The sequence below is a fragment of the Pseudonaja textilis genome, chromosome 2 (genome assembly GCF_049901715.1).
Source record: "Pseudonaja textilis isolate UNSWEBS1 chromosome 2, rPseTex1.2, whole genome shotgun sequence".
NCBI lineage: Eukaryota > Metazoa > Chordata > Lepidosauria > Squamata > Elapidae > Pseudonaja > Pseudonaja textilis.
This window is the reverse complement of record NC_141991.1, coordinates 13,431,391-13,455,410: the sequence shown is the minus strand read 5'-3', so window position 1 is coordinate 13,455,410 and position 24,020 is coordinate 13,431,391. Positions and strand designations below refer to the sequence as shown.

Sequence of the window (24,020 nt, the reverse complement as noted above, 5' to 3'; positions counted from 1 at the left end):
TTCTCTTCACTAGACTATCCATGCCCAGTTCCTGTAACCGTTCTTCATATGTTTTAGCCTCCAGTCCCCTAATCATCCTGGTTGCTCTTCTCTGTACTTTTGCTAGAGTCTCAACATCTTTTTTATAATGTGGTGAACAAAACTGGATGCAGTACTCTGGGTGTGTGGTCTTACTAAGGCTTTATAGAGGGGTATTAGTACTTCCCTTGATCTTGATTGTATCCCTCTCTTAATACAACTTAGAATTGCATTAGCTTTTTTGGTAGTGGCTGCACACTGCTCACTCATATTTAGTTGATTGTCCACTAAGACTCCAAGATCCCTCTCACAGTTACTGCTACTGAGCCTGGTTTCACCCAGTCTATATGTGTACTTTTGGTTTTTCTTGCCTAGGTGTAGGACTTTACTTTTCTCTACATTGAATTACATTTTGTTAGATATGGCCCAGTGTTCTAGTCTGTCAAATTCCATCTGGATCTCGAGCCTATCTTTTTGGGTGTTAGCTATTCCTGCCAGCTTCGTATCATCTGCAAATTTGGTAAGTTCCCCTTCTATTCCCTCATCTAAGTCATTCATGAAGATATTGAAGAGTACTGGGCCTAAGATGGAACCTTGTGGCACTCCACTGCTTACTTCCCTCCATGTAGACTTAGGCCTATTAAGGACTACTCGTTGAGTCGGTTTGTCAGCCAGTTGTGAGTCCATCTTGTGGTGGTGCTATCTATTCCATTTTTTTCTAGCTTACGAAGAAGTGGGTTGTGGTCTACTTTGTCGAATGCCTTGCTGAAATTTAAATATACTGTGTCTGCTGGTCTACTAATTTAGTCACTATGTTGAAGAATGAAATAAGGATTGGTTTGGCATGATCTGTTCTTAACAAACCCATGCTGACTGCTAGTTATTACTTTACTTGTTTCTAGATGTTGGCAGATCTGGTTTTTTATTATCTTTTCCAGTATCTTCCTGGGTATTGATGTTAGGCTTATTGCTGTATAATTTCCTGGGTCTGTTTTTTTTCCTTTTTTGAAGATGGGAACCACATCTGCTCTTTTCCAGTCCTCTGGTAGTTCCCCGGTGCTCCAGGATTTTTGAAAGATATGGTGCAGTGGTTCTGAGATAACCTCTGCCAGCTCCTTTAAAACTCTGAGATGTAATCCATCAGGCCCCAGTGATTTGTTTTAATCAAGACCAGACGGGTGTTCTCTTACTATTTTTTTGTTATTGTTGCTTATTTTAACTTTCATTTCTGGTCTGTCTCTTACAGTTATGTTTTTGGTGGGTTGAGCTATAGTTTCTTTTTGTGTGAAGACAGATGCAAAGAATGAGTTAAGCAGTTCTGCTTTCTCTCTGTTGGCTGTTACTTCTTTGCCATATTCTCTCTTTAGTGGACCAACTGTTTCCTTGATTTTTTTCTTGCTATTTATATGTCGGAAGAAACTTTTTTTTTTTTATCTTTGACTTTAGTTGCAAGTCTTTGTTCGTTCTGAGCCTTTGCTCCCCTGGCTTCGTCTTGGCAGATTCTGGCTATCTGCTGATATTCTGCCTTAGTTGTATGTCCTTCTTTCCTTTCCTTTCCATAGGAGGGACATGATAGCAGTGTTCCAACATTTGAGGGACTGCCACAAAGAGGAGGGGACAATCTATTCTCCAAAGCACCAGAGGGGCAGGAGAAGAAACTATGGATGGAAACTAATCAAGGAGAGAAGCAACCTGGAATTCAGGAGAAACGTCCTAACAGGGAGGACAATTAACCAGTGGAACAACTTTGCTTTCAGAAGTTGTGGCTGCTTCATCATCACTGGAGGATTTTAAGAAGTGATTGGACGTGGTATAGGGTTTCCTGCTTGGGCCTGAAGATCTCCAAGGTCCCTTCCAGCTCTACTCTGATTCTACTTCCTCTTGCTGAGTTCAAAGGAAGGCCCCAGCTGTTGGGTGAGGCTCTGCTCTGCCGTGAGATGAGGATGTGAAAGTTGGCAGAAAGATGAAACAGACACCGCCAGGCCACTGTCAGGAGCTTCAGGGCTTCACTAACTCTTAAGCCATGCAGAAAAGGGACGTCAAAATGCATCCCCAAGGTCAACAGAATAACCGAATAACAGTTGGAAGGGACCGACTGGGTTTTCGAGTGCAGGGGTCGCCAAACTTTTGGACTTCAGGGATCATCAAACTCATAATTTTAAATCCTAGGGACCACTAATATGAATTCTGACTGACGGTGGCTTGCTGATGTTGGTGGGAGAGAAGGAGAGAGAGAGAGAGAAAGAGAGAGAGGGAGAGAGAGAAAGAGGGAGAAAGAGAGAGAAAGAGAGAGAGATCTAATTTCTCTCCCTCACCCTCTCCTTCTCCCTCTCTCTCTCTCTCACACACACACACCCAAACACACAAAGGCAGGGGTGGGATTCAAAATTCTTAACTGGTTCTTGGCCTAATTTGTGGGTGTGCCTTGGTGGTCATGTGACTTGCTGGGCATGGCTTGTATGTAAATATTATAAATATTTATGTAAATATTGATATATATTTTTTATTAAAAAAGAGCAACTTTGACCCAAAATCAGGCAAAGCAGGCAGGCAGATTGAGTTTCTCACAGAACCACAGATTCATTCAGAGATCTATCTTTCTGCCATCAGCTAGCTGAGTCTGTCACATAAAATTTACTTGCCAGCAAACTCATAAATTTTCTAGCAAGCAAACTCACAAAATTAACTCACAATACACCATGTATGTAAATATGGAATTTTTTTAATATAAAAAAGAGCAACTTTTACCCAAAATCAGACAAAGCAGGCAGGCAGATTGAGTTGCTCACAGAATCACAGATTCACTGAGAAATCTGTTTCTCTGCCATCGGCTACCTGAGTCTGCCCTGAATAATAGAAGCTTCAGTCCTAAGGGAGACTAAAGATTAACCAGAAAGCAAGAAATCCAATGATTTCCTGCTTTCTAGCTAATCTAAATCTCCCAGAACAGAGAACAGCTGATGGTTGGGGGAAAAAGAAAAAGGAAAAATAGCAACTTAGCAGGCAAATTTGTCAGGTAAGGAGTGAATGGGCGGGGAGGGTTCCCGCGGGCCATGTGGGCAGCACAGCCTTGTGTTCCCACGCAGCCTGGATTAATTGCTTTGGGGGGTGCTCTGGGGGTGACATTTCTCTGCGGACTAGCAAAATTTTCTCCTGGACCACCTGTGGGTGACCACTGTTCTAGTCCAACCCCCCTGCTCAAGCAGGAGACCCTACACCACTTCCGATCTCTTCTTAAAATACTGGAGTACTGCTGGGTTTTTTTGTTGGTTTGAGGCCTTTTTCGGCCTCCCAGAGGCTTAGAAAAAGCCTCTGGAAGGCTTTTCAGGACGAATTATAGGCCCGTTTTGTCACTTCCTGTCATACCGGAAGTGATGGAACGGGCCTATAATTCACATTACACATTACATCATATTACAAAAAAGATGTTGAGACTTTGCGAAAAGTGCAGAGAAGAGCAACTGAGGTAATCAAGGGCCTGGAGACAAAAACATATGAAGAACAGTTGGAGGATTTGGCTAGTCTAGAAAAAAGAAGGACTTGGGGGATGGACCAACGGACATAATAACAGTATTCCAGCATTTGAGGGGCTGCCACAAAGAAGAGGGGGGGTCAACTTATTTTCCAAAGCACCAGAGGGTCAGGACAAGAAACAATGGATGGAAACTAGTGAAGGAGAGAGAAGCAACCTGGAATGAAGGAGAAACTTCCTAACAGGGAGGACAATTAACCAGTGGAACAGCTTTGCCTTCAGAAGTTCTGGGGGCTTGAATACCGGAGGTTTTTAAGAAAAGACTTGCACAGCCACTTGCCTGAAATGGTATAGAGCCATGATGGCGAACCTATGGCACGCGTGCCACAAGTGGCACACAGAACCATTTGTGCTAGCACGCAAGCTGCAGGCAAACTTACCTCACTGACCTGGCATGCACCTCACAGGTGATTTTTTTTTTGGTTGGTTTGAGGCCTTTTCAGCCTCCCAGAGGCTTGGAAAAACCTCTGGAAGGCTTTTCAGGATGAATTATAGGCCCATTTTGTCACTTCCTGTCATACCGGAAGTGATGAAATGGGCCTATAATTCGGCCTGAAAAGCCTTCCAGAGGCTTTTTCCAAGCCTCTGGGAGGCCGAAAAACCAGCTGTGAGGCGCAGTGCAGGTAACGGGGTGGGGATTGCACGTACATGCAGCGGGGGTGTGGGGAGGGGGACTCATTGCATTCTGGGTGCTGGCATGTGAGTCCCTGCGCGCTGGCGTGCGCGCAAATTTTGGCACAGGAGCCTAAAAGGTTAGCCACCACTGGTATAGGGTCTCCAGCTTGAGCAGGGGGCTGGATTAGAAGACCTCCACGGTCCCTTCCAGGTGTATTATATAATAACTATAATAAAAATTTCCATTGTTGGAGCATCCACAACCTCTAGAGGCAAGCCGTTCCACTGATTAATTGTTCTCACTGTCAGGAAATTTCTCCTTAGTTCTAGGTTGGTTCTTTCCTTCACCAGTTTCCATCCATTGTTTCTTTTACACCCAGCCTTTTCACACTGCAAGCTCTCGGTTATCGTAACACCCACCTTTGGTGCCGAGCAGAGGGACGGCCTGGCCGGTGGGAAGCAGGCGACAGCTCTTGCCATCTGACTCAAGGGCGTACCCAGCCCGACACTGACACTTGTAGCTGCCGGCGGTGTTGAGACAGTCATGTGCGCAGTGAGCAACCGTTGTGGCGCACTCGTCCACATCTAAACAAACCCGGAAACACAAATGGAAGAGGGATCAGAATGGTGAGTTTTAACTGGGATATCCTCATCTTGGCCAAATCTTTGCCTCTGGGACAATATTCATCCCGATACACGCATCACCCTGACTAAGAATGGTAACCATTGTATTTGGCTAGGGCAGGGGTATCAAACTCAAGGCTCGCAGGCCAAATCTGGCCCGTGGGGTTGTTAGATCTGGCCCACAGGGCTGCCATGAAAACAGCAAAAGACCGGCCCACGGTGCCTTTACCAAAGAAAACAGAGCTCAGGAAGCTGCCATGGTCTCCTGCAACCCTCTACCAGCAAAATTGGAGCTCAAGAGGGTTAGAGGTAGCGGGTTGCAGGAGGCCGTCGCAGCCAGGGGTAAGCTTCAAAACTTTTAGCAAAGGGTTCTCTGCCCTGTTGCTGGGTGGGCATGGCTATGGTGGGCGTGGCCTATTTGGCCTCCTGCACCACGGCCAGGGGGCCGTTTTTGTCCTCCCTTGGCTCTGGAGGCTTTCCTCGAGCCCCCAGGAGGGCGAAAACTGCCTCCCCAAGCTCTGGAGGCTCCCTGGAACAGGAGTTGTCAACCTTTTGGATCTCAGGGACCACCAAACTCATAATTTTAAGTCTCGTGGACCAGAGACCCTGGGAAAATCCCCCCAAAAGTCTGAAGGAATATTTCCCCACCCCATTTTTCTACCGGTCGATCATTCTTTATTTGGGATCGCAGGATACCGTCTCCAGTTCCGTTCTCGGTGGGGGTGGGGACAGAGAGAGAGAGAGAGAGAGAGACTTTTGGCTTCATGCAAGGAAAGCAGCAGAAGCAACAGAGTCTTCCTTTCTCTCCCCCAAACTCTGCCAGAAATGAGTCTTTGTGAGACTTGTCACGCCGGCGTAGCCTCTTGGAGTAGGATGCCTTGCAGGGTCCCAAAGACTCATTTCTGGTGGAGTTTGGAGGGGAGAAAGAAAGACTTTTGCTGCTTTCCTTGCATGCAGCCAAAAGCAGAAGAATGAAGTGGAAAGAAGGAGCCCGATGGCCAAGTGAGGCGTGTGGGGCAAGTGAGGCAAGTTCCCCCCTCCACCCTGTCCTCCCTCCCCTCACTACCTCATGTTCTTCGCAATGCAAACGATGCAAGCCTTGCGTTCCCATGGGCCCTGTGGGCGATGCAGCCTTATATTCCCACACAGCCTGGATTAATTGCTTTGGGGAGGGGGGTGACATTTCTCTGCGGACCACCAAAATTTTCTCACAGACCACCAGTGGTCCCTGGCCTACTGATTGGTGGCCACTGTTCTGGAAGTCAGAAACAGGCCCATTCCTGGCCTTCCTGAACTTCCAGGAGGCCCGTTTTTTGCCCTCCCTGAGCCTCTGTTCCGCACCCTGCACTTACCTGCATCCAAAATGGGTTGTGTGGGGACTCCTGGGAGGGGCGAGGTGGGCTGGGCGGGGCCAGCCAGGAGTGGGATTTGGGGGTTCTCTGAATCCACACAGAATCTCTCCCGAACCCCTTGCGAACCCCCAGCAGTCCACCCCTGGTCGCAGCCTCCCGAGCTCCGTTTTAGCAGGCAGGGCGCTCGGGCCTCCACAGGCGCCCCTGACGACAAGTGACGTCGAGTTGGCCATGCCCACCCTGGCCACGCCCACCCGGCCCCCAAGGCCGAACACAACCCTGAGGCGTCCCTCCATGAAATCGAGCTTGACACTCCTGGGTTAGGCCATTAAAGGGCTATTCACCAGATAACCCTCATCCCTAGAATGCCCTGGTTTTTCACTGCTGTACTGTTTTTTTTAAACTCTTGTTACAGGTAGTCCTTGACTTACAACCATTCGTTTAGTGACCACTCGAAGTGACAATGGCCCTGGGAAAAAAAAAAGTGACTGAAACAGTTTCTGACAGTTAGGACCGTAGCAGCGTCCCCCAAGAGCAAAAATTGGACACTTGGCAATTGACTCATATTTATGACGGTTGCTGTGTCCTAAAGTCAGGTGATCCCCTTTTGCAACCTTCCAACAAGCAACATCAACGAAGAAGCCAGATTCACTTCACAACCGTGTTACTAACTGAACAACCGCAGTGGGAACCGTTGTAAAAACGCGGCAAACTCACAAACTATCTTGCTTAGCAGCTGTTGTGGTTAGCCGGCAGTAGGTGCAGATGGCTGAGGAGAGTGAGGACTCTGATGAGGGGCCAGGACCATCAGGGAGTGGACTGCTGCCTTCAGAGATTGTGGGGGCTGGGAGCAGTGACGAGGAGGTTCCCGAGGAGCCTGTGCCAAGTGCACGTGTACGAAGGATTACTCAGAGGAAAGAACAATTACAGCAGCACAGGCGACTCGGGAGTAAGGCTGCAAGGTAATGGCCCCTCCCTCAAGAGGATAAAGGCCAGGTTTGAAAAAGCGTTCTTTGCAGAAAGCAAAGAAGCTCTGAAGCTCAACTGGTGGACATCTTAGTTCATGTTTGGAGAATCTTGTAAATTAGTTCTTATCTCTGGGTTTTTGGCAACATTAATGAACAATTTGGCAAGCCTCTTTCTTGCCGGAGCTAATTAGTGGAAAGCAGCCTTTTATCTGTAAAGGAACAGAATTCATTATTAAACTTTAAAAGGTGGGGGCTGCTGCCTTTGTCTGTGTTTGCTCTCTGGGATCCCGGTTGGGTCAGAACAGCAGCGGAAATTTTCGGCTCAATTGTGGTCATAAGTCGAGGACTACCTGTAGCTCTCCATAAACACACACAAGTCATGGCTGGAAAAGTTTAATTGATTGAGGGCGGGGGGCAACCCTCCATAATATCTGTTTGATTGCAGGAAAAACTTGTGATGAGTAAAGTGTTTGTATGTCAATGCTCAAAAGAAAAATCACTTGTACCCAATTTAACCTGGTTGGGGAAGCACTGCATTAAGGACCATAATCTTGTGAGAGCGATTTGATCCCTTCTATGCAACTGGTTGTATTTTTTTTAACAGATTAACAGAGTTGAAAGGGATCCCATAGGTCATCTAGTCCAACCCCACCTTAAGCAGGAGATCCGGCCTACCCCATTTCTGACAAAGGGCAGAAAGGTTCCCGTGATGAAGCTCCCACAACTTCTGAAGGCAAGCTACATACATTTTCTACAGAGCCCTCAATAGTCATAAGGACTAGAACCCCGCTCTTAAAAAAAAAAAAAAAAAAACCACTGCTCCCTTGTCAGATTTGGCCCACCTGAAAAGAGAAACCCGCCTATCGGCCTGGTATGAGAAGAAGGAGACCCAGAAAATCTGAGCAAAAGAGAGAAGAAGACGCAGGATCAGGAAGTGAATCCCCGGCCTTCCACTCACCAATCTGGCAATACCGTCCACCCCAGCCGGGCGGACACTGGCACTTATTTGGTTGAATGCAGCTGCCTCCATTCTGGCATGGCTTGTGACAAACGGCTGGGGGGGAGAAAGGAGAGGGGAAGGCTCACACAAGTAACGCACCAAGCCTGTTCATTAATCCCAAGAGAGCTTGCTTTGTGTTCCTAGCTCTGCGGGTACATGCATACTTTTGTATTTGTTTGTTTGATTGTTTTGTCATATTTACAAAGGTTATTAGAGGCGGAGATCCTTTGAGAGTTGTATGCCATGTCATTTCATTTTAACGTATGCCGATTTTGGGTACAGTCAAAGTGACAACGAAGTTATTCTAAGTTTGAGAACAAGAAGACAAACAATTCTATGAAGTTTGGGACCTTTTCTATCAATGGCTAGATAATAAAATATAATAATAGAATATTTAGAACCTTTGGAAGCAATGAATACATATTTCTTTTTTTTTCTTTGATACTACCTTTATAAAATTTTATTAAGATAGACTTGGTCTGACTTTATGATTTGCTATAAAATAAATTAAATAAACTATAGTTATCTCGTCAAAGTATGAACTAATAAAATTATAGTCAAATGATTGTTTAATAATGATATCAGGCTATATAATTGTTGATTGATAATATGAGCTATTATGTAATATAACTACAATGGAGACTATGAAATGGATGCACAAAAAAAAGTGGTAAACCGACTGACACACTGTCTGTAAACTCATGAAGGAAAGGATGATGTTTTTATGTTTTATGTGTTTTTGTTTGTTGTTAAAATCAATAAAACTGTTTTCAAAAAAAAAAAAGTTATTCTAAGTTTTATTTGGAGAATTCCCCCCCCCCCTTTTTTTTTTAAAAAAAGAAAAATTAGTTGACCGGGCTGAAATACAGATAGCCCACAACTTAAGACCAAAATGGAGCCCGAAATTTCCGTTGCTGAGCCTAATCAAGGAACCAATCAGTGGTGAGATTCAATTTTGTGGGCATGGCTTGGTGGAGTGTGGCTTGGTGGATGTGGGCATGTGACTGGGTGGGCATGGCTTTTTTTTTTTTGGCAGCCACCCCTCCCCCACCTGTTTTGGGGGCCTTGTAGGCCTCAGAGGAGCCATCGGGGGGGTGTTTTTGCTCCCAGAAGGCTCCTCTGGGGGCTCAGGAAGGCAAAAAATGGAGGGTGGTGGGACCTGAGCCATATTTTGCCTTCCTGGGCCTCAGCAAGGGGAATCCCGGCACAGCTGATCGTACGAACAGCTGATTGTCGGGAGAGGGGAAAAAAAGAAAGAAATACTTTAAGGGGCGAGCGTCAGGTGGGCGGGGGTGAGCGAGCATCGGGCGGGCCGGGGAAGCAAGCCAGTGGCAACCAGGCGACCGGGTTGGGGATGTAGCCAGCCAGAACATAGTACTGGTTCGTCGACCCACACCAATTCCTTGCTTCCGGTTCGTCCGATCCGGTGCGAACCGGCTGAATACCACCGCCACTGGAAACGCTCACCCGCTCTCCTCTAGCACTGATAATGTTACCTAGTTGGGTAATGAAACGTCTGCAAGAAAAAACAAGCGTGCTCCGAGAGCACCCAGGACCCCACTTGTTCAAGCCTGAGATACAAATATTCGGTTGGGGCAAGATTCTCTAGCCCAAAATAAAAACAGATCCTGCAGAGCAACAACCGACACTGGCAAAGATTTCCTCTGGCCCCTGCATGGCCAGCTTCCATCGATGGGGTGGGAAGGGGACCACGGAGCCCCATTGAATCCATCAGCTGCTCTAAACGCAACCCAGGGGTGGGGCTTCCAAAATTTGAGAGAAGGTTGCTGGGTGAAGGTTGCTGGCTTTTGTCCTTCCTGGCCTCCAGCGGCTTTCCTCGAGCCTCCAGGAGGGCGAAAAAAGGCCTCTCCGGGCTCTGGAGGCTTTCTGGAAGCCGAAAACGGGCCCATTTTGGGCCTTTCCAAACTTCCAGGAGGCCTGTTTATACACCCTCCCCGAGCCTCCATGCGGTACTTAGCTGACATCCAAAATGGGCCACCTGGGGACTCGGGGTGGGGTGGGCAGGGCCAGCCAGGAGTAGGATTTTTTTTGTGTGTGGGGGGGTTTCTCCAAACTGCACAGAATCTTAGCTAGGGGCTCTCCTGAACCCCTGCGAACCCCCAGCAGCCCACCCTTGATGCAACCAGAGGTTTCAAGGGCCCGTCCTCTCCCAAGGCTGCTGCTAAACTTCTCTGTAGCCACCAGGAAGTAAGGGCTTAGTAGGGCTTAGTAGGGATTCCTAAACTGGCACCAGATTGCAAGTAGGATCGCAAACTCCTGACCCTCCCGGTCCTGCTTAAAGACAGCTCTTGAATGGGATGGCAACTGCAGGGGGGTCCTTGACTTACAGTAGTTCACTCAGTGATCATTCAAAGTTACAACAGCACTGAAAAAAAAGGAACTCATTTGACCATTTTTCACACAACGGTTGCATGCCATCCCTAGGGTCACGTGATTAAAGTTCAGGCACTTGGCAAGTGACTCTTATTTATGACGGTTGCCGTCTCCTGGGGTCATGTAATCCCCTTTTGAGACCTTTCTATGAGCTAAGTCAACGGGGGAACCAGGCTCACTTAAACAACTGTGTTATTAATAGCAATAGCACCAATCTTTGGATTTGTCACCATTGCAGTGGCTCCTTGATGAAAATTAGGTCACTTGGCAAACAACATGTATTGATAGCAATAGCCATAGCACTTAGACACACACACACACACACATATATATACATACAACAGTGGACAATATAAGTTTTAGTTCCAGAGATCAGGGTATATATGTGTGTGTGTGTATGCATATACCATGTTTCTCATATAATAAGGCCAGGTCTTATTTTTGTGGGGGGGCTCCGAAAAAATGGCTAGGCCATCTTTTCGGGGGGGTGACTTAATTCCCCCCCCCTTGCATCTTTGGGTGGGCAGGTAGCGATGGCTGGGATGTTGACCTCAGCGTTGGTGGGGCACTTCGTATCGGGGTCAACGAAGGCAGCACCATATCCGGATGTGCAACAAAAGTATTTCCTAACAGCAAGGCCCCTCCCACCATTCCCCCCCATTTCGCATGTTTTAATATAGGCCTTAATTTGGGGGGAGGGGCTTCATTTCATTTCATGACTATAAAACATGCTGGGACTTCCTATTGCGGGAGGCCGTATTGTTGGAGAAACAGGGTATGTATGTATGTATGTATGTATGTATGTATGTATGTATGTATACACATCCCGATCTCTGGAACTAAAAATTTATATTGTTCACTAAGTTTCCGTTAGCCTGTGCTAACATCGTCAAAGATATGTGCCTTCATATAACATTAACCAATGGCCATTGTGTGCATGACTTTGACAGCGTTCTCTCTAGTTCCCTCCCTCTTTCCGATGGACTTCCGTCTTAAAGGGCCCTTTGGTTTGTCTACTAGATTCATTTGTTGCTTTGCTTGTGATGTGTGATGGGAAGCTCTTTTTGCTGTGAAAGTCATGCGCACAATGGCCATTGGTTAATGTTATAGAAAGGCTTAATGGTTGTTTGCTAACTCTGACGATGTTAGCAGAGGCTAATGACAGCTTAGTGAACAATATAAATTTTTAGTTTCAGAGAGCGGGATGTCTGTCTCTCTTTACACACACACACACACACACACACACACACAAATATAATATAGATCATGTGATCTGCTGTCATCGGGGCAGGGGGGTGGGAGTTGGTGGGTGATTTATTTATTTATTTATTTTCCAGAATTTGTTCTGTTGTAGTTTATGAATTTATTTGATTCCTTTTGTTAGTTTTTATTTTTTAATTTTTAATTTTAAATATGGTTTTACATTCTGTAAGTCGCCTCAAGTTGCCATGGGCGGCTCAATAAATTCAATAAATACTGCTTCACAGTGCTTTACAGCCCCCTCTAAGCAGTTTACAGAGTCAGCCTATTGGCTCCAACAATCTGGCTCCTCAATTTTACCCACCTCGGAAGGATGGAAGGCTGAGTCAACCTTGAGCCTGGTGAGATTCGAACTGCCAAATTGCAGGCAGCCGGCAGTCAGCAGAAGTAAGCCTTTAGTACTGCACTCTAACCACTGCGCCACCACGGCTCTTGCATTTCACAAGTGCAGTGATTCACTTAGCAACTGTGGCAAGAAAGGTTGTACAAGGGGGAAGATTCACTTAACAAATGTTTCGCTTAGCAACAGAAATGTTGGGCTCAATTATGGTCGTAAGCCAAGGACTACCTGTACATCCACTCCCAGCAAGTTCCTTAAAGCTTTGTCCATCAAGTTCAGGAGTGAAAGCTCAGCCAGTTGCTTTCCAGGTAAAATTATATTTTTACTCCACTTCGGTTCCAAGCTGATCTTGGAAATGAGAGGTTCTTAGTGCAATTAAGAGGTTCTTAGTCTCAATTAGATAATTAGCACTGATGATGTTACCTAGTTTGAGTAATGAAACACCAGCAATAAACAACCCAGCTCAGAGAGCACCAAGGACCCTTCCTTACAACCCAGAGCTACAAATATTCTACAAATATCCCCTTTTATTTAGCTGGCAATGGCCACTGTTGAAAGCTTGGATAGCTGCTATCAGAGCCAGCACTGAAAGGGCTTCATAATTCCTCCCTAAGGGTACATTGGAAATTGTTCTTTTTGTTTTTGTTTTTAGGTATCTTTCTTTTTTTTTTATCATCAAAAGTAAAATACAAACCCGAAAAGCAAACAAAGCAAAATAAAACAAAAACATATATCTAGCACTAACAAACAACCATAACAATAAAATTGGTCTACCAAGAAAGAGGAGAAAGTCATCTAAAGACTAAATAAATTTAAGATTTAACATATAGAATCTACCCAGCTTGTTGCTGAAAAAAGAAAAAAACAATAATTTGTCCTGCCCTTTTATATTATATAGATAGATGATAGATTAGATTATAGATGATCAGATTAGATAGATGATAGGTTATATTAGATAGATGATAGATTATATTATATTATATTATATATTAATAGATAGATAGATAGATAGATAGATAGATAATGGATGGATGGATAGATAGATGATGGATGGATGGATAGATAGATAGATAGATAGAGAGATAGATAGATAGATAGATAGATAGATAGATAGATAGATAGATAGATAGATAGATAGATAGATAGATAGATAAATAGATAAATAGATTAAATAGATGATAGATAAAATAGATAGGCAGGAAGGCAGGCAGGCAGATAGATATATAGATGATATAGATAGATGATAGAAGATAAATAGATAGATAATAGAAAGAAAAAAGAAAGAAAAGAAAGGGCTAGAGATAGATAGATGATAGATAGATAGATAATAGAAAGAAAAAGAAAGAAAAGAAAGGGCTATAGATATATAGATGATAGATAGATAATAGAAAGAAAAAAGAAAAGAAGAAAAGAAAGAAAGGCCTACAGATGATAGATAGATGATGATGAGAGAGAGAGAGAGAGAGTGGCTGATAGGTTGACAGGTATGGTAGATAGAGATATACAGAAGAAAGAGCAGTCAATAGGTTAAACTAAGCATTCCACTCATCTTCAAATCCCTCCGTTAACCATCTGTTATTGTATTTAGCATGTAGAAAGTCCATCAGAAATTGTTCTACGGGGATTTGATTGCTCACCTTCCTCGCATTTTGTGTCCCCCAGGTGACGTTTCTTCCATCCTGGGCAGCAAATGATATGGGCCTGTAAGATCTCCTTCCGCACCTGTCGCGTGGCTACCCGGTAGGTCGTCCTACAGAAGAGAAGCCATGTTCATTCTCCTGAGCAGAGTAGGCGGAACCTCAAATAACCCCATCTATTTTCTGTAAATTTATTCTATGTTCCTGCACAGGAACACTTACAGCAAAGGAAGCCCCAAAGCTGCTAATTACAGGCAGTCCTCAACTTATGACCATCATTGGGATTGGACGCTCCAAAATGGCTTCAGGGTGGACACGTGTTTCTGCTGGGACACTGCAATAGTCAGAAGCAGGGGTGGGATTCAAAAATCCCAACAACCAGTTATCTGTCCTGTTGCTGGGTGGGCATGGCCATGGTGAGTGTGGCCTACTAGAACTTCCGGGAGGGCCATTTTTTTTGCCTTTCCCAGAGTCCGGAGGCTTCCCTCAGGCCTCTGGGAAGGTGAAAATGGCCTCCCCCGAGCTCCGGAGGCCCTCCGGAAGCCAGAAACAGGCCTGCTTCCTGATTTTCAGAATTTCCTGGAGGGCTGTTTTTAGCCTTCCCCAGAGTCCGGAGGCTTCCCTCAGGCTTATGGGAGGACAAAAACGGCCTCCCCCAAGCTCCAAAGGCCCTCAGAAAGCCAGAAAGAGGCCCGTTTCTGGACTTCCAGAACTTCTGGGAGGGCTGTTTTTCGCCTTCCCAGAGCCTCCGTGTGGACCCTGCACTTACCTGCTTCCAAAACGGGCTACATGGAGACTCCTGGGAGGGGAGGGGAAGGGAGGGATGGGCGGGGCCGGCTAGTCGGTTCAACTACCGGTTTGGTGAACCAGATGTAAATTTAACATCCAGTTTTCCCAAACTGGCCTGAACCGGCTGAATCCCATCCCTGGTCAGAAGTAACTTTTTTTCAGTGCCATTGTAATGTCTAACAGTCCAAAGTCCTACCTGTCCCAATCAACCATTTATAATTGGAAAACAGAGGATATTTAATTAGTATCCTAAACCAGCAGTCCCCAACACCCGGTCCACGGCCCACTACCGAGCCGGGGCCTATTCACAACCGGGCAGCATGAGTGACATGCATACGCAACTCAACTCATGTGAGCAGTGGGCCACACAAACACATGCCTGCAGCCAGGGGTGGGATTCAAATTTTTTAACCACCAGTTTGGTGGGCGTGGCTTAGGTGGTGGGCATGGCTTGGGGGTCATGTTATTGGCTGGATGTGGCCAACTCAATATCACTCACATCGAGGCACGCATCTCCTCACCTGGCCTCTCAAGACTGTGGGGATGCTGCAACTGTTGTAAGTGTGGAAAATGGTCATAGGTCACTTTTTTCAGTGCCATTGTAACTTTGAATGGTCACTCCACACAAGCAAAGTATCAGCAAAGGAGGGGACAAAAATTCCAGAGAAGTTCCTGAGACAGGAAGTCTAGTCCTGCCAAGAATGTAATAAGGGTTAACAGAGAGGCAGATTCTGTAAGCAAAACCAGAATGTTTCCTTCCTGCTTCCTTACAGGATTAGGCCAGTAATTTCTTCTAACAACTGGTTCTCTGAACTGCTTAGAGTGTTAACAACTGGTTCTAGCGAATAGGTGCAAACTGGTAGAATCCCACCCCTGCATGCGGCTCAACTAGTCAAGCTTCTTGTGCATACATGGCCCACCACTTGAGTGAGTTGAGCTGCGCATGCCCTCCCACTACTGGCACAGCCCAGTTCTCCTCTTCCCCACCAATCGAGCCACCAAGCTGCAAAGGTTGGGGACCGCTGTCTTAAACAATTGTATAAGCGGCATTTATTACAGGTTAGTCCTTGACTTACAACCTTTCGCTAACTGATCAACAGCACTGGAAAAAGTGACTTATGACTTTTTTCACACTTACGATCATCGCAGGATCCCATGGGATCACCTTTTCCAACCTTCTGACAAGCAACATCCATGGATTAGCCAGATTCATTTTACAACCATGTTACCAATTTAACAACTGCAGTGATTCACTTCACAACTGTCTTGCTTAGCAATGGGAATTTTGGGCTCAATTGTGCTTGTAAGTTGAGGGATGTCCGTACATCCAAATGATCATATATATGCTTCTAAAGTAGTGTTGGTGAACCTATGGCCCACGTGCCAGAGGTGGCACGCAGAGCCCTCTCTCTGGGCACGCAAGCCGTTGCCCCAGCTCAGCTCCGCCGTGCATGCTCATGCACACCTCCCGCCGGCCAGCTGGTCTTCGGGTCTCTGCTTCGCACATGCAGGGGTCACGTGTACATGTGTGTGCGGCACGCATACGGGGGTGAGGTGTATGTGCAGAGTGCGCGCGCATTGCATTTTGGAGATGCACGCACATATCTGTGCTTAGAGCACTTGAAAGGGTTAGCCATCACCGCTCTAAAGTAATCATGTTTGAAAAAAAAAGGCTGCAATTATTACATCAGACACAAAACAGAAGCAGAGGCAGAACAACAAGCACAGAGCTTGCTTGACAAAATGGCCTTCCCTGGCAATCGGAAACACAATCCTGCACACTCCAAAACTTCTTCTTAGCGTTACTAAATGTTGCACAGCTCTTGCAATCTATTCCTTGCTGCTTTGGAGTGCTTCCTCTGTAAACCCCGCAAAATCCAGTTATAATTGGAAGTATTACGTGGGAATGGTAGAACACTTGACTGGACAAGCATTGGGGTAGCTGATCTAAAAAATGGCATTAAATAGGAATGCCATGTTAGATAAGATAACCTTTATTGTCATTTTTTACTGTGAACACACTGGCCCACATTCAAAATGAAATTCTGTTGCCTGCTTTCAAAAGAAAGTATATATCAGTAACACATGTATAAACATGCCATCTACATATCTACATCTACATCTACATCTACATCTATATCTATCTATCTATCTATCTATCTATCTATCTATCTATCTATCTCTCTATCATCTCACTATCTATCTATCTATCTCTCTCTATCTCTCTCTCTCTCTCTATCTATCTATCTCTATCATCTATACTAATATATGCAAATATACATACCGTGTTTCTCATATAATAAGGCCAGGTCTTATTTCTTTTTGAACCCTGAAAACATGGCTAGGCCGTCTTTTGGGGGTGACTTAATTCCCCCCCCCTTACATCTTCGGGCGGGCAGTGACGGCTTGGATGTTGACCTCGGCGTTGGTGGGGCACTTCGTATCGGGGTCAACGCAGGCAGCACCATATCCGGGTGTGCAACAAAAGTACTTCCTAACGGCAAGCCCCCCCCACCATTCCCCTCCATTTATATAGGCCTTAATTTGGGGGGAGGGGCTTAATTTCATTTCATGCCTATAAAACATGCTGGGACTTCCTATTGGGGGAAGCCGTATTGTTGGAGAAACAGGGTACATTCACACACACACACACACATACACACACACACACACACACATATATAAATCACTGTCCATTTCAAATACTGTACATAGTGGAAAGAGGAAACGTTCACAAAGGTGGATGCTACATGGAACACAACTGTGACCGAATCTCAATATTCTGCTTGAGATACCACGAATCTTCCTCCCAGAAGGTAGCAAGGAAAACAGGCGGTGAAGAGGATGTGTAGCGTCCCAGACAATCCTGCGCAGTGCGCAAACCTGCTCAAGCATCACCTATATGCCGTGTACTGGATAGAAGGAAGTGAACTACCAATAATATTTTCCGCAGTCCTCACCACTCTCTGCACCGCCTTCCTACCTGAAGCAATAATGCTTCCAAACCAGACAGTAATGCCATAGGACAGGATGTTCTCGGTCGTCCGTCTGTAGAAAGTGGTAAGGACAGGGGATGGAAGATGTACTTTTTTTCAGGCAATGCAGAAAAGGCAGGCGCCGCTGTGCCCACTTCATCAGTGTCTCACTGTTGAGCCACCAAGCTAGCCTGTTGTAGTTCTCTCTCTCCTCTGCCACAGTTATAGGACCCACAGATCCTTCCTGGCTCCTCGTCTGAGTAAAACTTTGATCATACCTGTAAGAACTGCACACGCGAGGTCCTGGGCACAGCGTCAAATATGGCTGGTGTTGGGGCTTGGCGTACGTCTCGTTGTAGGCTAAGGGGATTCTCAACATATTCCGGGCACACACTCGTCTGCGGGTAGAAATGAAAGGACACTGAAAAAGCAGGTTTCTCTTTTCTAATCCATACAGAATTGGTGAGAAAAAAAAAAACTAGAACAGCAGGAGAACGTTTTAACCCTTGGCTGAATTCTTCTTCATGGAGCCAGTCTGATAGAGTAGTGAAGGCTCCAGGCTAGAAACCAGGGGATTGTGAGTTCTAGTCCTGCCTTAGGCCCAACGCCACCTGTGTGATCTTGGGCCAGTCAGTCTCCTCTTAGCTCTCTGAAACCTGGCCACGAAAACTTCAGGGACTGGTCCACTCCAGAGGTGGGTATTCAGCAGGTTCTGACCCATTCTGGAGAACCAGTAGCGGAAATTTTGAGTAGTTCGGAGAACCGGCAAATCCCACCTCTGACTGGCCCTGCCCCCATCTATTCTCCGCCTTCCATTAAGTCCCAGCTGATCGGCTGGGTCTTCTTCGGTTGCCCTACACAGGAGAACGGAGCTGGAAAGCAGGTTAGTGGAGTGGGGAGGAAATGGGGATTTTACAGTAACCTTCCCCCGCCACGCCCACCAAGCCATGCCCACAGAACAGGTAGTGAAAAGATTTGAACCCTACCACTGGTCCACACGGCCTCCAGGAGTCAACCCCGACTTGATCCAACAGACACCAAACCTACTACCCTCTCCCCTGAATTCTCTCCCTCTAGCAATTATTCATTTTCTCTTTCCCACATCACCTGGGAAAAGGGAAGCTCTGAGTTCAAGTGTGTGGTTTGGAGCGGAGAAAAGCAGGTACAGAAAGAGGAGGGGGAAAAAAAAACTCTGTGGAGAGCTTCCCTATTCAAAGTATCTCTCGCTCCTTCTAGAGGATTTTCAAATCCAGAAACAACATCAGGAATCTTTTTTTCTGGTGGTGCTTTTTCAAACGGTTTTCTCCTTGAGGAGAAACGTTTCACTTCTCACCCAAAAATCTTCTTCAGTTCTGACTGAATAAGGGAGAGGTGGTTGGTGGAAGGATTCTTCCCCAACCATCATACCCGTGTGCAGGACTTGCAGATATAATCCTTCCATCCCTCACTCCCACCATCCAGTCAGAACTGATGAAGCTTCTTGGATGAGAAGTGAAACGTCTTCAAGGAAAAACAGAGGAAGTCCTCTTGAAAAAGCACCTTTGGGACAACCATAACTTGGATGACTGAGAATCTCCACACACATTTTTTCCAAAGGTGTTTAAATCTAGGGGTCCATATATAATAATACAGAATAACAGAGGTGGAAGGGACCTTGGAGGTCTTCTAGTCCAACCCCCTGCTCAAGCAGGAGAACCTTATACCATTTTGGACAAAATGGCTGTCCAATCTGTTCTTGACAATCTCCAGGGACAGGAAACCCTTTGCTTTGGTAGGTAAGAGATGACAAGCTCTCAAGAAATGATGGTTGTATCTGAGAAAGGTTTTGCGTTGTTCATAGATTGATGAGGTAAATAAAAAATACTGTAGTTGTCAGGATTCCAGCAATCGCCCTAATTAAATCATGATTCTCGAGCCAAACTTCAAAAAACTTCAAAGGATTTAATTGAGGCAACCTACCGGCACTGCCCTGTATGAAGCCAACTCTGGCATACATAATTCGCAGTCCCCTGTGACCCTGTCCCCCCCTGCCCCCCGGGTGTCTCAGAAATCAGATTCTCCAATTGAGTACCATAACAGGCTGGGTGTCATCATTCACATTCTCCAATTAAATATATTTGCGGGCAAAAACTCTGGTATTTCAGTTACAATCTTTTAAAGATAAGAGTTGGAATGTACTTTCTCTTTCAAACTGCTCTTCCAAATTTCCTTCCTCCCCCTGCCCGCCCTTTTTAATGGCAACTACTAAAACGGGCATAGGAATATTCTACGAGTTGACAGTAGTTCTACTTGCCACAGAAATGAGGTTGAATAGAAACAATTATTTACCTCATGTAATGTTTATTAAAGTCTCTTGAAGAGGGGGGAAAAAAAATCCGTTTTCAACTTTGGGCTCGATTTGGTCTGTTCTCTTTTTAATACCCAGTTGCTTTGATTTACTTTTTCGTAGCAATTTGCAACTTATGTCCTTCTAACTAATTTTATTCTCAGTGAAAATTCCATACCAGAGAAATAAATATTACTGTTCCTCTATGAGTATCAGATGTGCTAATATAAAGTCCGATTAGTAGTTGGGAACAATAGTCAACAGAGAACTAACATTTTTTTTTGAGCAGAATTTTTTTCTACCTTTAAATAGTTACCTGCTTGGGGAGCAAAGTAATATAAAGCAGTTTCTATGAGTAATGTTACTACAGCTAGTCCTCGACTTACAATGGTTCACTTAGTGACTGTTTGAAGTTACAACAGCGCTGAAAAAAGTGACTTATGACTGTGTCTCACACTTATGACCATTACAGCATCCGCATGCTTACATGATTAAAATTCAGACACTTGGCAACCGACTCATATTTATGACGGTTACAGTGTCCCAGGGGGGTTCATATGATGACCTTTTGCCAACCTTCTGACAAGCAAAGTCAATGGGGAAGCCAGATTCATTTAACAACCGTGTTACTAACTTAACAACTGCAGTGATTCACTTAGCAACTGTGGCAAAAATGGTCGTAAAATGGGGCAAAATTCACTTAACAAATAATTTGGGGCTCAACTGTGGTCGTAAGTCAAGGACCACCTGGGTTTCTGAGACAAGGTCTATCATCTGATGCCACAGAATCAATCATTAATTTAAAAAATGGCCACTATTATGAGAGCCGGAATGTGTACAGCAATGTTCCAAGTTGCTAGACTGAACAGTGGGAGATTGTGAGTTCAAATCTTGCCTTTAGGCACAAAGTAACTTAGTGGCCAACCACTCTTAGAGCTGTAGGAAGAAGGCGAGGGCCAAACCACTTCCAAAAAACTTGCCAAGAAAACAATCAATGGATTGTAAAGTTAACAATTATCCCTACTACAGGGAAGAAATGACAGATACATGGATCTGACAGGGAGTCCTCAAGTTAGGACCGTAATGGAGCCTGTTCATCAAGGTATTATCATCACTCATGATAATTGTAAAGTGGTCAAATAACTGACTTGATTTTAGGACCTTTTTTTGTGGCGGTTGCTAAATGAATCACCGCAGTTAAACAAACAACACGGTCATTGAGCAAACTAACGGTTTGCCATGAGAGCGGTTTTGCCCAAATCAGAAGTAAAAAAGGCAGTTTTTATCAAAACTGTCATAAAACATGATTACGTGACGGCAGGACACCGCAAGCAGCGGTAAATGGAGGCTGGTTGCCATGCAACCAGTGGTGGTAGGCTACTGGTTCGGCCCAACCAGTCGTAAAAAAGACAGCTTCCGAGGATCAGCTGACAGGAGAAAGATGAGAAAAGCGCAGGATCGGCTCTGCCACCTGCCCCTGCGCTTTTCTCTTCTTTATCCTCTCAGCTGATTGGTGCTACAGGCCTCAGCTGGTGTGGGGAAAGCTGCACATGCGCATTAGGTGTGCACGACAGAGGTGGTGATCAGCGGGTTCTGACCGGTTCTGGAGAACCGGTAGTGGAAATTTTGAGTAGTTCAGAGAACTGGCAAATCCCACCTCTGACTGGCCTCCCCCCCATCTATTCTCTGCCTCCCGAGTCCCAGCTGATCGGCTGGGTCTTCTTTGGTTGCCCGGCACAGGAGAACGGAGCTGAAAAGCAGGTTAGTGGGGTGGGGAGGGAATGGGGATTTTGCAGTGTCCTTCCCAGAGGTGGTATTCAGCAGGTTCTGACCAGTTCTGGAGAACCGGTAGAGGAAATATTGAGTAGTTCAGAGGACCGGCAAATACAACCTCTGACTGGAGATTTTACAATATCCTTCCCCTGCCACGCTCACCAAGCCACCCCTACAGAACCGGTAGTAAAAAAAAATTTTGAATCCCACCACGGGTGCATGCACAATCATCAAACCAGAAGTGGAACAGGCAGGATCCCACTCCTGCATGCAACCAAAGTATGGGCACATGACCGCAGGGAGTTGGCCATCAGAACTTCAAATCTGGATTGTAAGTCACCCCCAGATAGGTCCATCAGAACTTCCAATATTCGTTAACTGACTGGTCATAATTGGAGGACTACCTCTATTTAAAAGAATTTAGCAAGAGCTCTGCCACGAGAAGAGAAAAAGAGCAACAAAAGAATTATCCATCATTCTTCTATTTGATGAATCTTTTTTTTTTAAAAAGAATAAAGTGCTCCAATCTTCAGGATATTCTTGTGGCCATGAATTCCACAGACACTAGTTCCTGTCAAAAGCAAGGGACTTCCTTTTTTTTTTTTTTTTTGCATCTTTACTTTCATCTGCTGAGTTAGCACGGGCACCAAGTCCAACAGCAGCCAACCACAGCCGAACGAGTGGTTACCTCACGCCAGGGTTGTGTGTTTTTACGCAAACGTGTCTCTCGGTTGTTTTCAAGGCATAAATACATTTTTTTTCAGATGCTCCCCAAGAACAATAAAGAGGAATTGCTTAGTGCTTGAACCTTCAGGCTGCTTGTATGAGCTCGATATTACTTAGTTCCCTTCTTTCTAAATCGCCTTACCCCTCTCGCTGCTTGCTCTGGCCGAGCGTTTCCCTCAGAAGGAATAGAACAAGGAATTTCCCACAAAGCAGGACAATGGGAATGGTGGCTAGCCTCCCCATTTCCCAGCGGGCAGGAAAGCCTTCAGAGCCCAGGACCTGTGGGAGCGAAGAAGAAGGGTTCAGCAGGACAACAATAAAATATGACAAAGCCAACACAGAGACAGAAGGGGAGGGGGTGGAATCTATATTTCCTGTCTCTTTGGCCCACTCCTAATGCTTAGCCAGCAGAAAACGATTCCATGGAATCCCCCCCAAATTCAGAAGGGCCTCTCAGTCATCCTTTGACTTCTCCAGAAACCATAGCTCTGCCGTGGTGTGTGTGTGTGAGTGAGTGTGTGTGTGCGTATCACAATTTGCAAAACACCCAGGAAATTTGATGACAACACAGAGCATCAAGTTCCTCTGTTAGGATCTTACTCAAAATTCACATAACACAGCCAGCTGAGATTTCCCCCTTCCTACTTACTACATAGACCCCAAGTTTTGCCATCGTGATTTATGACCCGAATGCTGACATCTCACGCACACAGAGAGAGGGAGGGAGAGAGAGAGAGAGAGAGAGAGGGTCTTCCCTTCTGCAGCCCAGAAGAAGCCCCAGTTTCAAGTTCTCAAGCTCCCATTAAAGGCAAAAGAGCGGAGAGGGCAGGAAAAAACAACTTACGGCTGAACTGCAAGACTCTGGATGACCCCTAGAGGGTGCCATCACACAGCCACTCAGAGCACTCAAAGGTTGCTGCCCCTGCTGGTCATCCAGAGATTTGCAACTCAGATCCCTAAAACAGGAGCAGCGCCTGCATATTAACAATTTTTTTTTCCTGCCCACTTCGCAGTGTGATACATATACATGCGTGATCAGGATCCGTGTCCTAAAATGCTGCCCAGCCGCTCTCACGCACGCTCACAGACCCTCTTGCACCGGCTACCTGTTTCCGTGGCTCTCCGTATCCGCCTGGAGACTCCAGAGCAGAAGCTGCTGACTGCGGTGAAGTTGTCGGCTCAGGCTGGCTTGGATGGTGGTGGGGTGTGCGTGTGTGTATGTGTGTGTGTGTGTGTGAACTGATGCTGCCAAGTCCCCACCTCTCTTGGATGGCTTCCATACACCCCTGCAGCATGGCAAAGCCCCCTCGTGCCCCCTGGCATTTCATCCCCTGGCATGAGTCATGGCCCTCCGACCCTGGTCCCGCCAAGGAGGCGAGTGGCCCAGACAGGGGCCCATTGTCCCTTCCGCCCCCTTTGAATTCCTCACCCCCCCACGGAAACACATGGGCCCATTGTCACGCTCAGGGGGCTTGGGGAGGGGGTGGCAGGGCGTTCTGGAGGGAGAAAGGGGGAGAGAGAGAGCCCCCCAGGCCATGATATTTGGGGTGTGAAAGAGAGGGAGGTGCGAAATGGCAGGGCAGGGCGTCACCGGCAAGAGAGGGAGCACGGCAAAGGCCTTTGCGAACGAACCGTGGTGGCTTTTCACAATAGGACAAAGGCAGGAACTGGTTTCAGGCCCTGACAGAAAA

General features: G+C 46.0%; 1 protein-coding gene across 1 annotated transcript in view; it reads right to left on the bottom strand.

Moving 5' to 3' along the window:
• Nucleotides 1-23,699, bottom strand: part of EGFL8 (EGF like domain multiple 8) — a 31,791-nt gene extending 8,092 nt beyond the window's left edge. The window contains exons 1-6 of the mRNA XM_087928537.1: nucleotides 23,436-23,699; nucleotides 22,472-22,608; nucleotides 17,783-17,902; nucleotides 13,741-13,853; nucleotides 8,068-8,163; nucleotides 4,586-4,750 (exon numbers count right to left, since the gene is read on the bottom strand). Coding sequence (XP_087784663.1) covers nucleotides 4,586-4,750; nucleotides 8,068-8,163; nucleotides 13,741-13,853; nucleotides 17,783-17,902; nucleotides 22,472-22,608; nucleotides 23,436-23,657 — 853 coding nt within the window. The 5' untranslated portion in view covers nucleotides 23,658-23,699. The remainder of the gene's footprint in view (nucleotides 1-4,585; nucleotides 4,751-8,067; nucleotides 8,164-13,740; nucleotides 13,854-17,782; nucleotides 17,903-22,471; nucleotides 22,609-23,435) is intronic.
• Nucleotides 23,700-24,020: the final 321 nt, after the last annotated feature.